The following is a 15,269-nucleotide window of genomic DNA, read 5'->3' on the forward strand; positions in this document are numbered from 1 at the left end:
CCTTTTTATCCATTTTAAGTATGATGTATTAGATAATAAATATCCCTTGATGCTTAAGAAAAGAAAATCTAAAAGAAATGTCAACCAGCTTTTTTATTTATTGAAGTCCTTCAATTTTCCCCTAATTGGCATTCTCTGTACATTGAAATAAATAACTAGTTGCTTCTTTACAAAGACAGCTCCATTTGCAGCCCCTTAAATGCCTGGTAATGTATTGGAATGGAATCTGATTATACATGTAACCTAGTCATGGTTCATAAGTTGACTGTGTAAAGCCACCAGTGCATTGCTGTGTGATAAAGACTCATTTCAGTCCTGGGGAAAAAAACAAACAAACAAACTAATTACGCTTAAGACTGTGTATTAACTAGAAGATTCAAACTCGTTTTCAATAATACTTTTAAGCACTTTTATTTCAATGTAAGGAAAATAGACAACTTTCATTTGGGGAGAATAGAATTTTTTTTCTAGGAATAGAAATTTTGTCTATGTTTACATCTCATAGTGAATATGGCTTTACATTATCCTTTACCTTTTAGATTTTTCCTAAATAATATGTTCAAAATGTATCAATTACTCTTATACTCAATGGCAAAATAAATGAAAGCCAATCGTCTTCCAGACATCAACATGATGTGTGTGTGTATGTGTTTCTCTTTAAGGTTTGCCGAGAATTTCAGCGTGGAAATTGTACCCGTGGGGAGAATGATTGCCGCTATGCTCACCCTACAGATGTTTCCATGATTGAAGTGAGTGATAATACTGTGACGATCTGCATGGATTACATCAGAGGTCGATGCTCCCGGGAAAAATGCAAGTACTTTCATCCTCCTGCACACTTGCAAGCCAAACTCAAGGCAGCTCATCACCAGATGAACCATTCAGCTGCCACCGCCATGGTAAGAACAGGTCTGGACTTGTGGCTTGTTTTAGGGTAAATGATTCATATATTTCTCAATTAGTCTAATATCCTGTAACCATAATCTTTGATAGTCAAGAGTGGACCTCTCAATATGAACAGTCAAGGTTATAAGCTAGAAAAGAAAGAACTTACTTTACTTTATTTACTAAGATTTTCTAAAGCTAATTGTTTAAAAGCTTTACTAATGATTTTAACCTACTGTGCTCTTTCTTCCATTTTCAGAGAAAGGGGAAATGATACGATTTGAACAGTAAATTATTTTTGAGTGCTTTTATAGTCTAACTACCCTCTATATTCTAGAAAGACAGAAAGTTGCCTCTCTACTCTGTGTGCCACTTTCATAGGCACTTTGCTACTAACATCTTTAATGCTTTTCATAAACAGAACACTTGAAAGATAAAATATTAAGTTGGTTCTAATTTTTCAAAGGTTAAGATTTCTTTTTCTTTCTGGAGAACAAGTATTGAGGACAGAGGCAGCAGCCTGCTTAGGTTGAGGGGAAATTTCAACATAATAGGGAGAAAAGATCTCGCTTTTGACTTACCCTAGCAAGTAAGTTTAAGGGAAGTTAGTTTTGCTTAATAACACTGAAAGGTAAGAAGCAGGAAAAATTTGTGTTATACTACAGTGTGATACGTTGAGAACCAGGAATTATGACTACTTCAGTTTGTCACAGCTGTCAATTCTTTTGATGTGCTGCTTGCTATTTATTTCTTTTTCTTTCTGGACCTTTCCTCATGTAATAGAGTGTAACAACCCCAATAAGGGACAAAACTCTGAGAAAACCACATGTTCCCTGGCTATTAAAAAATGACCCTGAAGCCCAGGAGATGAAGTGTGAACTAAATCTCCTCACGGACATTTATAGTTCAGACTTCATGACAGAGACCTTGCCTTTTCACAAGAGAGATACATTTATTTTCAGACATCCTTATCAATATGCTTTTCCTCATACTGAGTTAAAATTGATCTTGTTGCAACTGAAACTTCACAAAGTAAGTCAATCCTTAGCCCATACGAGTGGGACTCAAAAAGACCTGGATTGTATTTATAAAAAATTGTGCTTTTATTCTTACATATTTAAACTTCAGTCACCGTCAAAGTACTCTCCATTTGATGTGATATGCCTATCAAGGCACTCTTTCCACTGCTCTAAACAAGTTTTTGAACTCGTCGATTTTGATGCCTTTTAGTGCTTCTGCTGTTTTTTGTTACTCCTCTTCCACATCAGCAAAACATTTCCTTCTGAGGACTTTTTTTTTTTTTAAATCTGGGGAAACAACAACAAGAAAAAAGCGTAGCTCAGGGTGAGATTGGGTGAATAGAGAGGGTGGGGCATGGGGTCATGCCATTTTTGGTCCAAAACTGTCGAACACTCAGCACCGTGTGGGCAGGTGCATTGTCTTGGTGAAGGAACCACGACTCAGGACATTTCTTCTGCAAGTGGTGACACAACCTTCTCAAAACTTCCAGATAAAAACTTCGGTTGCAGCCGGGCTCGGTGGCTCAGCTTGTAATCCCGTGCCTTTGGGAGGCTGAGGTGAGTGGATTGCCTGAACCCGCGGGTTCGAGACCTGCCTGGGCAGCGAGACCTCATCTCTACAATAAATCAAAAAATCAGCCGGGCGTGGTAGCGCATGCCTGTAATTCCAGCTACTTGGAAGGCTGAGGCGGAAGGATCGCCGGAGCCCAGCAGGCCGAGGCTGCGGTGGCCGGGAGCGGCCACTGCACTCCAGTCTGGGCGACAGAGTGAGACTCCAACTCAAAAAAAAAAAAAAAAAAAACTTCGGTTACTTGAATGTTTGTTATTTATTCTATGTAAATTACCCAGCTTTAGATGGTCCTTTATTTAAATGCAAATGGACTAAGACAGTGCTGTTTCCAAGTAAACTATTTTGCAAACCCTGAACGTTCTATATCACATTGAAGAAAATATAGTTGGAAAAAATTATGAAAATGAATCAATTGAGGTTGTGCTAACCAAATATACCAAATTTATCCCACATTTCCTAGTAGATTATGTCCTCAAGGAAACAATACCAATTTGGGACTGGCTTCACTTTTTTCTTTCAGAACTGAACATGTTACTTCATGAAGGAACTGAGCACTAAAGTAGGACAAACTTACTTTCTCCCTTGATCTACACAACATAATAATCTATTAATGAATGTTAAATGAAGGCTTTACCAAATGCTTTTTGTCTGAAATGCTTTCATAGAGGGAAATTTTAAGCTATGAAAATCCCAAGGCATCCAGAATGTTCAATGCAGAATTTAAGTCGATTTTTGATTATTTATGTTAGTTTCATAGAGTTCAGAAACAGTGTGAGCCTATTAAAGGAGTAGAATTCCTAAAAGTAGAGGTTCTCATACACATGAATGTATGAGGAATGGCCTACTCATGTCATTGTGCACCTGTTCCCACACTTAAGCATGGGGCCTTTCTAAGTATCTGCCAATTTCTGATGATTTGGGGGACTGTGCTTGGTAGAATGCATATGTTACAAGTCAGCCCTAAATTTCGTTTCGAGAGCTAAATAGTATATAGTAGGCCTTTAATTGGTACTTGTGACTATCAATATAAAATTTTCTTTTGAGTAACTAATCAAAGCAGGGTCTTAGTGGTAGGGTCAAATTGTGCCATAGGAATTTGATGGAGGTGAGATTAAATAAAGAAGGGCTTCATGAAGAAGTTTAAGGCTTTTATTTTTAAGGATTCAGAGTGGCAATGCTTTGTAAAAGAGAGATTTTCACCCTGTTCACATGTGTGCGTGCGCACGCACACACACACACACACACACATATATAAGCATATGTATGAAAGCATCATATATATATGATTTCATATATTGAAAGCATCTTCTCTGCATTTAAAAAGTTGAATGGGTGGGCGTGTGGTGGTTAAAGTTTGTAATCCCAGCACTTTAGGAAGCTGAGGCAAAATGATCACTTGAGGCCAGGAGTTCAAGGCCAGCCTGGGCACATAGCAATACCCGGGCTCTACAAACAAACAAAATAGCTGGGTGTGATGGTGCACACCTGTAGTCCTGGCTACTTGAAGGGCTGAGGCAGGAGGATCACTTGAGTTCAAAAGTTCAAAATTACAGTGAGCTATGATTGTGCCACTGCACTTCAGTCTGTGCAACAAAGTGATATCCTATCTCATAAACAATTGTTAAAAAAAAAAGACTTGAAGAAGTTAGTATTTAGTTCATTCACACTTTCATACCTGTTTGGCAAGTTTGTTAGTTTGTGATGAGGCTATTGAAGGTCTGGCCAGTATTAATAACATAAATATGTATTAATAGTACAGGCACCACCCAATCAGAACTGGGCACTGACCCGTTAAGGTAGACCCCAGCAGTAAACAAGCAGTACTACCTTACCAGGGTCTACCAGTTGAATGTCTATCTAGACCTTGTCCCCAATTGTTGTTCACTTGGCAATATAAATTTACCTCTGATGAGTCCAACCATACTTCTGACTTTCTAGAGAAAAAGGATACACTCTAATTATACCAAAGGGAAATCTTAAATAACCAGATAAGTAAGTGTCCTGTCTTATTCAGGTAAAATCTTTAGTGAAACCATTTCCCCCGTCATGGCGAGAAAGGTGTTCAAAATGATAAATTACATTTTACCATTTATGATTTTAGTTGTAACCTTTGCCATATGGTCCTCTAGGATAAATTTGGAAATTTTATCTCTCTGAAGGTACTCAATTTATTTTATTTCACTTTTTAAGCATGGTTTTCTTTATTTAGGTGAAATAAAAAACAGATTTGTGACAATGTGTGCATTGATAGCAGTTTTTAAAAGATAATAGAGCTACCTTGAGGTCTTCATTATCCACAGGAACGAGGTCATGGCATTACCCTTTTGCACATATGGAAGGCTAGTTACTTAGCACCTTGTTCCTGCCTCCTTAAGAATTTGGAGCATACCTAATTGTTGCTGGGACATGTCTTTTAAGTAATGTGCAATTTGCTTAGAAAAAAATGTGTAAAGTAATGCTGAACTTCTCCAAAGAATCTGATCCGCAGGCAGGTTTGACTGAGTATTATAAGCACAGTGGGATTTTGAAAGGACTGTAGACATGAAAGGAAGGTTTAAAAATGCTAATACGTGTTTACAATTAAACTTTATAAGAACATAAGGCAAATGATACACACCAAAGTGCACAGCAAACCTCTATAAATAAGAACTGCATACATTTTGTTAACTATCTATAATACCTGAGTGAGGTAGGTGGTGGGGGAGAAATGATTCATTTGCTTTCTTCTTATATGTTTGTTAGAAAATATACAGTTGTAGGGTTTGAACCTGAAGTCTTTGTATAAATTGGATTTTATTTTATGGGGCTACAGTGTCAGACTCTGATCTACCAACATCTGTTTTATCACCTCTATGCCATTTATCTCCTAGATCCATATAAGAATTTTAACTGGCAGAAATCGCTCTCCTGTTATATCTGTTGCTTCTGCTAATCTTATTTTAATAGATTAATCGATGTGCATCCCTGAGATGTTAATTTTAAGTGATTATTTGTTGTAATAGCTTTCTGTTGCATCCTGCCCAGATGAGGTCTACGTTAGTGAAGTGGAAAGGCTTTTTTTTTTTTTTTAACTTTTTTTGTTGTTTTGGACTAACTACTCATCTAGTGAACTGCTTAATCTCTACAGTTGGTTACCTGGCTACGGGGCCACTGCTTATTCAATGTCTCACTCAATGGATATTTTTACAGAGGATTCCCAGGACATACCTTATATAACTGGTGCTTGCTTGGTTTATATACATTTTTAAAACTGTCTCTGGTACTAGTGATCCCTCCCCAACATCCCTCCCCAACAGGCCCTTCAGCCTGGTGCACTGCAACTGATACCAAAAAGATCGGCACTCGAAAAGACCAATGGCGCCACCCCGGTCTTCAATCCCAGTGTTTTTCACTGCCAACCACCTCTGGCTAACCTGCCACTTGCGCAGCCGACATTTATCCCTGCAGGTGAGAACACAGCTCTGGCGCTGCAGCGAGTTTAGAAATGTTGTCAATGTATACAATGCAAAACAACTTCCAAAGAGCTTTTAGGGAAGGGCTATCAACATGTATTTTAATTAGAAATAAAGCAAGGCAAGGCAGCTATGCTTGATCTGCTAGTATCTAGAGCAACCTGTTTTACTATAATTCCTGAAAATTAATGGTTTGAAATAAAACTATGAAAAGGTATCAACGTTTTTATTTTTAGCATTTCTTTTTTTTTTTTTTTTGCTCCTTATGATTAATTCACTTGGTTCATTCTCAAATTAATTCCTTGATTCTTAGGTATCACTTTCACAGATAGTGGTCTGCTATCAAAACAAAACAAAACAAATCCCACCTTCAATATTACAAAAACCTGTAGTTCATATATCCTTGATATGCCAAAGGTAGTTAAAATAAAACTACCCTTAAAAGTATAGTACAGTATAATGCAGTATAGTATATATCAAACAGATAGCTATAGCCTCTAACTCTTGAAACAGTTAATAGAAAAAAATGGCAGTTTATTATATTTCCTGACATATTTTACGTTACTTTCTACACTCAACTCTATTTAATGGCAAAACTACTTTGCACCAAATTGAATAGAAAATTTTAAGCCACAATTTGTTCAATTAAATATCATATATGGGTGGAAATCATTTTCTTCCAGTGGTTTAGGACTTTAAGAATGAGCATATAATTTCTTAGGAATAAATTGAAAATACTAACCATTGGGAGTAGAATAGAATTTTTGCCTAAAATAATATAAATGGCCCTAGTTTGGAGGCCACTATTAAATAGAGAAATATATGTTTTAAAAATTAATTTAGAAAGCCTTGTTAATTATATAAACATGCTAAACACATAATGTATGCCTGGACTTGAAAAAAAACCATTCATTCATTAATAAATGTATCAGCTAATTTTAAAAGAAGCCACTAAAAACAGTCTTTAGTTACTAACCACAATAGTTTTTTCATGACATCATTTAAATTATACAATTTTTACACATTTATATAATAGATTCTGTGGGGTCAAATGCAATTCTTTGGCACTTTTTAATATTACTTATAAGTATCTACTTATATCTAACAATTTGAACTTTTTCCCCAAACCTAAGGAAAAAAACATAATGTCCACAGAATAAAGAAGAAAAAAAATAATGTCAACAGTATGAGTTGATGTGACTTTATTTCTGGCATTTTTTTTCTTCAAAAATTGTGGCAATTTATCTACATATTAGATGGGTCCAATATGGCTAATTCAAATTTGTCTTATAAGTATGAAATGAATTCAGTAGCCCAGGAAGTCTAGCCAAGGTGGTTGAGTGTAATGAAATTTACATTGGTCATTCTAAGTGTCCTTAATACTACAGTTACTTTGTTTAGAAGTTAGACTTTTTTTTATGGATTTGGCCAATATAAAAACCTAGATTTATAATAAAAAATGCAAGAAAAATTCCCTTCTCATTAATTAACAGTAAAATAAAAACTTGTCTAGATGAAAGCCCCCTTGTAATGGAAAGCCTATGTAGTGTATGTTCACAGTTAAGTCCCCAGTTACAAAGAGGTAAAGAAGACAATGTTAACAGTTTAATACTCTAAATGGAAACATAAAAACCGGACACGAGATCCTGGAACTTATTTTGAAAATAATATGTGTGGTCGAGCGCCGTGGCTCAAGCCTGTAATCCCAGCATTTTGAGAGGCCAAGGTGAGAGAAGGTGAGAGAACTGCCTGAGCCCACGGCTTCAAGACCAGCCTGGGCAACTTGGTGAGACCTCATCTCTACAATAAATCAAAAAAATTAGATGGGCGTGGTAGCGCGCACCTGTAGTTCCGGCTAGTTGGAAGGCTGAGGTGGAAGGATTGCCTGAGCCCAGCAGGTCGACGCTGGGGTGGCCATGAGCATGCTGCTGAACTCCAGCCTGGGCGATGGAGTGAGACTCCAACTCAAAAAAAAAAAAAAGAAAAGAAAAGAATATGTGTAATAAAATTCTCCTTTTTTAATAAATAAAAATTATTTAGAATACATTTGTCTAAAATAAACATGTAATTTTAGTGAGGTAATTTCTTTAAAGAAAAATTAAAGACCACTTTTGTACCTAAGGATCCAGGAATTACTTTGATTACCTGGGTTTGTGATCTTCAAGCTAATCTGCAATTGTAAGCATGGGAGAATACTGGATTTGCATGTGCTGATTAATGGATATTGCAAAGAAAATATCTTTCTAGTTAAAATTTATTTCTATCAGTAAAGCTTTAATAATGAAATATCTCTTTTTCTTTACTTTCCACGCTTTTCTGCATGGTGTACAGGGCCAATACTGTGCATGGCACCCGCTTCAAATTTTGGTAGGTTTTGTACAAAAATTCTCAACTTTTTCTAAACTGAAAAATGTGTTTTTGTGTTGTCACTATAAAAGAGATGAATAACTGAAAGATGTGGCTGGACATTTACCGAGTATTTAAGGTTTAACATGGTGCTTTCAGTTTCATATCTTTGTGGAATCAAAATAGTCCTACTTTCTGAAGTTGGTTGCCACTGTGGCCAAATACTGACCCTGTCATTTCTCTATTTCTACCCTAAAAATAGCAACTAAAATATTTTAAAATGTTTCTTTATCATCCATACTGGACAGTTTTGTTCTTAGCTTTACATCTTTAATTTAAAAATTATAAATTAATTCAAATATCTAATTTGTAAAGTACAATGAAACAATTCATAGCTGAAAAAGTTATCCATATAACCTAAACCATTCAATACTCTGATGCTGAAAAATAATTAGTTAAACAAAGCTAGAGCATTCTGCAGTGTTCTGTGTGAATTCTGTAGTGTTCTGGGCTCAAGTGTCATCTGCACAGAAACTAGGCACCACAGAATAATTTCAAAATGACTCTTTGGGCATTATGTGATTTTGAACAACCAGTTGCATACAGATCATTTATTTAGCCACCAGCACAATATGGTAGCCATCACTAAACCATTTTGTACATCACTAATACTGAAGAGGATGAGAAAGTAACTGGGAGTTCACAGCTCCTATAGTCTTTGTGGGCACCAGGAAAAGACCAAAAGAAAATAGCTCTCTTTTATGCAAGGAAAGATTATCCCACCCCACCATCTCATATCATTCCAGTTCCTCCCATCCTTTTTGAGAATTTGCAACAGCTTGACCTCCATCCCATTGATGAAACAGAGTAGATGCAGAGTCCAAAAGGCACTAATAGATAGCACTCACTAACATAGCAAGGTCTGAACCCTGGCAACAAAGGTAAGACTTCTGTTATTGAGGTTTCAGTTGCCCCTGTAGGAATTAACAACATTTCCATTGATACTAACAGGAGTATTTTATATGAACTATTAGAACAGACTTCTGCAAGTTTGAGAGATGTGTCTTTGTCTTCACATTTTGTGACTGTTTCCTCGGAGATGTTCCCCTGTCCTTTCAAACCTTCAGAGCTCTGCTTAGGAATGCACACTGCATGCTTTGGTGGGGCTGCTGACTGTACAGTTGCTGTACTCCCAAAGGGAAAACGAGTGTTTTTAAAATTGACATGTGAGACAATAAGGGCTAGCTATAAGTAATGGGTAACTAGAGATGAGTGGAAGGGATTACTATGGCATTTCTGTCAATCACCCTTTGGGGTATATTTTTGGTTTATGTGACATTGCATCTATCACGTTTTCTCTCTCCAGCCATTCGCTTTCACCATAGACTTTCAGAAAATCTGAAGTCAATCAATATAGACATGATAAATTACGATATATGCATGCTTGCCATTCACACACTGCCACTTATACACGAATTCCTTGGTTTACTTTTCAGAATGAGGTAGATATTAGAAAAGTATCTTTAAACGCCTCCAAAATGAGAAAGAAACTAGAAAAGGCAAAGGGAAAACATCCTGAAAGAGATTTTGCAGCTGCCAGCCACTGTAGTTGTAATACTTGCTGTGAAGACAAGAGCTCCTATGAAGTACTCCATATATTTGTTTGATAAATAGCCAAAATTTCCAAGGAGTTCTTTAGAAGTGTACTTAAAAACCTGCATGCAGAGTTTACTGTACTCCTCATACCTGCTCCCCTACCACATACCCATCAATTGAACTACCTTTTTTTTTTTTTGCATGCAGATCGGGTAAGTATATATATAACTGTCCCTTTGCACCTGCATATCTAGTGACAGCTCTCATATCCGTAAGTCAGTGAACCCAAACACCATTTTACAATTCCCTAATCCCCTTTTGAATGTGCAGTCCACTTAATTAATTATATGCTGAACTACCTTCAGATAGATAGCCCTCATAACATCAGATTTTCTTTCATATGCACTCCTTATAACCCCTTCTGAAAATTTGACCTTTTGAGTCAACTACAACGTGATTCTGCCCAAAAACGTACTAAATGTTGAGAATGGTTCCGTTTTCCTTAATGGTGACTATAATTGGCTTTCCCCTTTTCTCTTTTTAATTTTTTCCCTTCCATGCTGTATTGCTTTGCACTGACTGTGATTGCATGTTGCACCCTGGTGTATTCGTCATTGTGATGTCACATGGCTTGTTGCTGTGATACCTACCACGCCCCATTTCATCGTATATGTCATGGTTGCATAAATGCTCCACCCTCCTGTGTGTTGCTTCCATGGTTTCCAACTGAAAGTACCCATGATGCACGGTGCTACACCTACCACTGTGTCTGCAGCAACAACACCTGCCACCAGCGTTCCCTTCGCTGCAACAGCTACAGGCAATCAGGTTTGACCATTTATTTCACCTGTTCAGACCTAGATAACTACAATGTGTTGGTAAGGTACAGTATATGCTTTTTGGTTTGATGAGAAACATTGGTTCATATTTGTACGTGTTTCTTAAGCAATTGTTACATTTAGAAGTTTTATTTGTGTGTACATACTAGAGTGCTGTGTGTGCTTTGCTATTCGTCAAGAGGTTAATCAGCAGAGTTTTGCTCATTTTTAATCAGTTACCAGATGTCACTCTTGATATTCTATATCAGATTATCGCTACCAAATCAATCCTCAAATATGTATACTAAATATTTCTTAAATGCTTTCTCATTGGTCAAAAGAAAATTTTATTTTATTTTACTGCCATTTTTGGTTTTGGGGTTTGAACTTTGACTTATCACAATCATCCCCCTTATTTTCAGATCCATTGGAAAGAAAGCAAGATACCATATTTCTTTCCAAAACACAGATATCCTTATTATTCCCCAGTGATTACAACATAAATTCCTTCTCATGGACATTAGATGTGCTTATGTTGTTGAGATACTAATTTGCTTTAGACATTCCCAGGCAGAGTCACAAGGCAAATTACAAGTTTTGGGGGAGTTTCGAAATTATAAGGAGATACATACAGTAATTATTATATAATATTGTGGCCATTTTGGCTTATTAAAGTGGTAACTGTGTTTATAGACTATAAGTTCCACTGTCATTTAAATTATAAGTATGATAGCCATACTGAGTGATTAATTCATTGAGGAAACAACCCACTTTCTAATCTGTGCCTTATTTAGTAAAAATAGTTAACATGTCTGAATTTTTATGAAATTAATTATGGTTATTACTTGCCATGCCCAGGCAGTGAATAAAATAATCAGAATTCTCTCAAGAAACTATTTTAATCTACAATCTTTTTTACTACTATAGATACCCCAATTATCAATAGATGAACTGAATAGCAGCATGTTTGTTTCACAGATGTAGAAGTTACCGGTAGAACAGTAAGTTTCTTTAAGTATTAATATAAATAATATTTATAGGCTATACATTTTATATACACATTTGATAAAGGCTTTGGTAAATATTTTCATTAATAGACATTGTTGGTAACTTAGAGCTTCATTTACACATTTTTAAATTTCCAAATTTAAATTTGAGAGCAAATATGCAATTTTTAAATATGGAAATGACAGCTGGTACTGTATTTTCCCAATGAGCTTACAAATTCTGAAATGTTTTCTTATTATTAAAGGAATATGGTTTGTTAGCCAAAGGCACAGACAGATCACTTTTAAATTTTAATTTGTTACAATTTCATAGCTTCTTTATTTTATTGAGGTTAAAGCAGTTTTTGTAAGCAATGTGCTTCGATAAAATTGCAGAAAATATTGCTTTTACAGTCTGCTGCATTGTGTTGCTTCTTATGTAAGTCAATCAGAATTACGTTAGCTGTTTTGAATTTTGAGTGAAAAATCATTACATAACTTAGTAATTTAATCATTATGTTTATTTGAATGTCTTTTGTAAAAATTGTTGTTGTTATTGGATTTTCCCCCCTTCACCCTTTATGTTCTCATTGCCTGGTTCCCATAGTGGCACATACTTAATTTGAACAATCGTTCACTTGGAACTTGTGACTTTTGAAGCCACTTAAGACTCCTAAGTATCTTAATGAATTCTAGGGACTTAGTAATATAGTGTACCAACTGTGCATTGCATTCCTTAGTCATTAAAAGTTGGAAGTTCTCACACCTGGAGTGTATCATGCTCCCTAATGGACTAGTTCTCCAGGTCCCAGCTAGGCCTTCTTTCCTACTGAAGACAAACAGGCCAAGAACACTATTACGGACAGAGCTGACTGTACGTTAAATAAATAGGTCCCCTCAATCATAAGGAACATTATAAAAATACACCTTTGAGTATGTGGGATAACCAAAGAAACTATAAGTTGTAGTTTTCAGGGGTCATTTGGGATAGTGGCAACTTGAGAACAGCACAAGCATGAGGATGTAGGTTTTGCCAATACTTGCCCAATTCTCATGGGCTGTTTCCCATCAAAGTAAACAAAAGTTGTCAAATATAATTAACTTTCCAACAGAACATGTTTGGGACAAATGATTTATTTTTGCTTGATTCCATTAGAAAATGTAAAGGTGTTTGGAAGAACACAATCACGTCAATACGCAATAGGTGTTGAAAATTTCTCCAAAGTTCAAAAGTGTAATTTTGTACAATACTACATACCTAGATTTCACACTTGGCTATTTCTTTATGACTTTTAAACATTCAGATAAAAGGTTTAAAGTTTAATATTTGCACATTTCAAAATGTTTGGTATCAAACATGTTTGCTCAATGCATGCCAATTGAAGGAGATGGACACATGAGTGGTTATTTAACAAAAAGTTTTGGTATTGACTAGATAATGCCAAACAATGGAGTGCATCTCTGTTAATTTTGGACAGTTTCCACATTAGAACCATAGACTATCATAGTTCTATACCTCTTTCATGATTGTTCCTAATAGTCCCTTTTGAATCTGATATTCAGAGTGGGGAATATCTTGGTACAGTTCACACACAGAACTGGAATAAGACCTACACTCTCCTGTCTCGTAGATCAATAACCCTGCAGATTTTCTCAATCTTTATTTCTCCTCTCTCTCTCTCTTTTTTTTTTTTTCCATTTCAGTCGAAATTCTGAACGGCAGAGTTATGGAGAATCGGAATCTCGCTGTAAGAACCTCCATATGGCCTGTCTATATATATTCTCATATGTCCTCTTCTACCAACACAACAATAAGCATGGTGCCATCAACATATTAAACAAAGCAAAAATACCAGCCAACAAACATACCAACCATCAAATAAAAAATAAAGCATTAAGAATCAATGCAAATGTTGAAAAAATTAATAGAAAAGTAACAACTACCATTCATCTTATTTGAATTATTAAGTAGAACATGATCATAAGATTTTGTAACTTGTTACATTACTCTTTGTGATTTCCTAATAACCATGCTAAGTGAACTTCATAGTGAACTGTTGGCTTATTATATACGCTTGGTGGATAAATGTTCTGTTTTTGAAGTGTTACCTTACTATTTTGTTTACAAGGTAGTCTATTGGGTTGATTTAGAATGTAACAAATATATCCAGTACTATTCTTCCCTGTTATTATATTGTATTGTGTTGTGTTGTGTTAGGTTTTTACATATTGTAGTGTTTTACTATATATATGTGATGTTTGATTTCAATTAAAATGTTTTCAGTAGGGAACAGAAGAATATGTGCTTGAAAACATGACAGGTTCATGTTTTCAATATGCTGTCTTTCTTTAGAATATTTCTGTAGGTCTCTTGGCACAGACATTTAAAAGGCCTCACTTTTGAATGTGCACAAAACCTGTTCATTAACATGCATGTGTATAATTTGTACCTGCAGATCTGACATTGCCTAATACAATCAAATTAATAGATTTTTTTGAGACAGAAATAATCGTCTGCACAAAGTAGGGAACTTCTTAAAACATTAACCCCTAATTCACTCTTGTTAAATAGCTTGGAAAATAAGAATTTACCTTTAATTGAACTTCTCAGCATTTATACTAAAAATTATGTAAAGCACTCATTACATGTTTTTGTGGCTCAAGGATCCTGTCTCCTAGATTGAGTGTCTAAAACTGAGCCATCTGTCATCTTCAGCTGAGAAAATGGTACTTGGGGGTGTAAAGGTATGCTAATTACAAGTTATAAATCAAAAGAGTGATGGGGGTGTGGAGATAGTTTTTATATACTGGAGGAAAGTGTGTAAAACCATGGCTATGTCACCTTTTACACAAGTGCCATTTTCCAAATGCAAATGGCTCGTGCTATTTAGACTAGTTTTTGAATAATAAGTATGATGCAATCTAGCAAAAGGCAGTCAGGGTGAAAGAGAATTGGTTCCAAATGGGGGCTTTCCTCCCTAAATGGACAATCTTCTCTGCTGATCACAGAGGAAGCCTGAGTACAGGTTTGGAGAAATGGCAGGGACAGGGGGCAGGGAAGCACTTCAAATTATTCTTTGATTTATTCAAAAGAACTAGAGAAGATGTCCACAGTTATCTTTAGCTTTGGTTCAACTGTTTCCGGTTTTATCAAACACTTCAGTGAAGGAGCAAGCACCTGTGATGGATGGCAAGTGTTTCCTTGCCCAAACTTGAACATCAGAGTCTCTTGCATTATAACCAAGCCTCTTTGTATGGATTCATTTGCCTTTATATATGTTTAAGATTATGATAGGGAAGGTTTTGGCATCCTTTGCATAAGACATAGTGACTATATTTAACAGAGTTCAGCTGAATTTACATTACTAACACTTATGAAATAATTTTACAACCAAGTAAAATAGTAATTGAGGAATTCCTGGTGTGTGACATACCTCCTCCACTCTACTCAGTTATTAATGTTACTATTATTATACAGTGGTAGAAACATATTTTACATCAACTTAGATAGTTTTAATATTTGCTAGCAAATACAGAGGGTGCCAAATATATATATACACACACATTTTAAGAAAGGAAAAAGTCGTATTAAAATT

General features: G+C 35.7%; 1 protein-coding gene across 5 annotated transcripts in view; it reads left to right on the forward strand.

Annotated features, from left to right (window-relative positions):
* The window catches only part of MBNL3 (muscleblind like splicing regulator 3), a 68,405-nt gene extending 53,492 nt beyond the window's left edge, over positions 1–14,913 (forward strand). For 2 of the 5 annotated variants that reach the window (XM_008067445.1, XM_008067447.1), the window contains exons 4-8: positions 663–899; positions 5,772–5,922; positions 8,259–8,294; positions 10,603–10,697; positions 13,378–14,913. In XM_008067445.1, coding sequence (XP_008065636.1) covers positions 663–899; positions 5,772–5,922; positions 8,259–8,294; positions 10,603–10,697; positions 13,378–13,389 — 531 coding nt within the window. In that variant the 3' untranslated portion in view covers positions 13,390–14,913. Of the gene's footprint in view, positions 1–662; positions 900–5,771; positions 5,923–8,258; positions 8,295–10,602; positions 10,704–13,377 lie in introns of those variants that run through there. The other 3 variants (XM_008067446.1, XM_008067448.1, XM_008067449.1) reach the window with 2 other exon arrangements.
* Positions 14,914–15,269: the final 356 nt, after the last annotated feature.

Source organism: Carlito syrichta, unplaced genomic scaffold, assembly GCF_000164805.1.
Source record: "Carlito syrichta isolate Samal-C Ts95f unplaced genomic scaffold, Tarsius_syrichta-2.0.1 Scaffold309624, whole genome shotgun sequence".
NCBI lineage: Eukaryota > Metazoa > Chordata > Mammalia > Primates > Tarsiidae > Carlito > Carlito syrichta.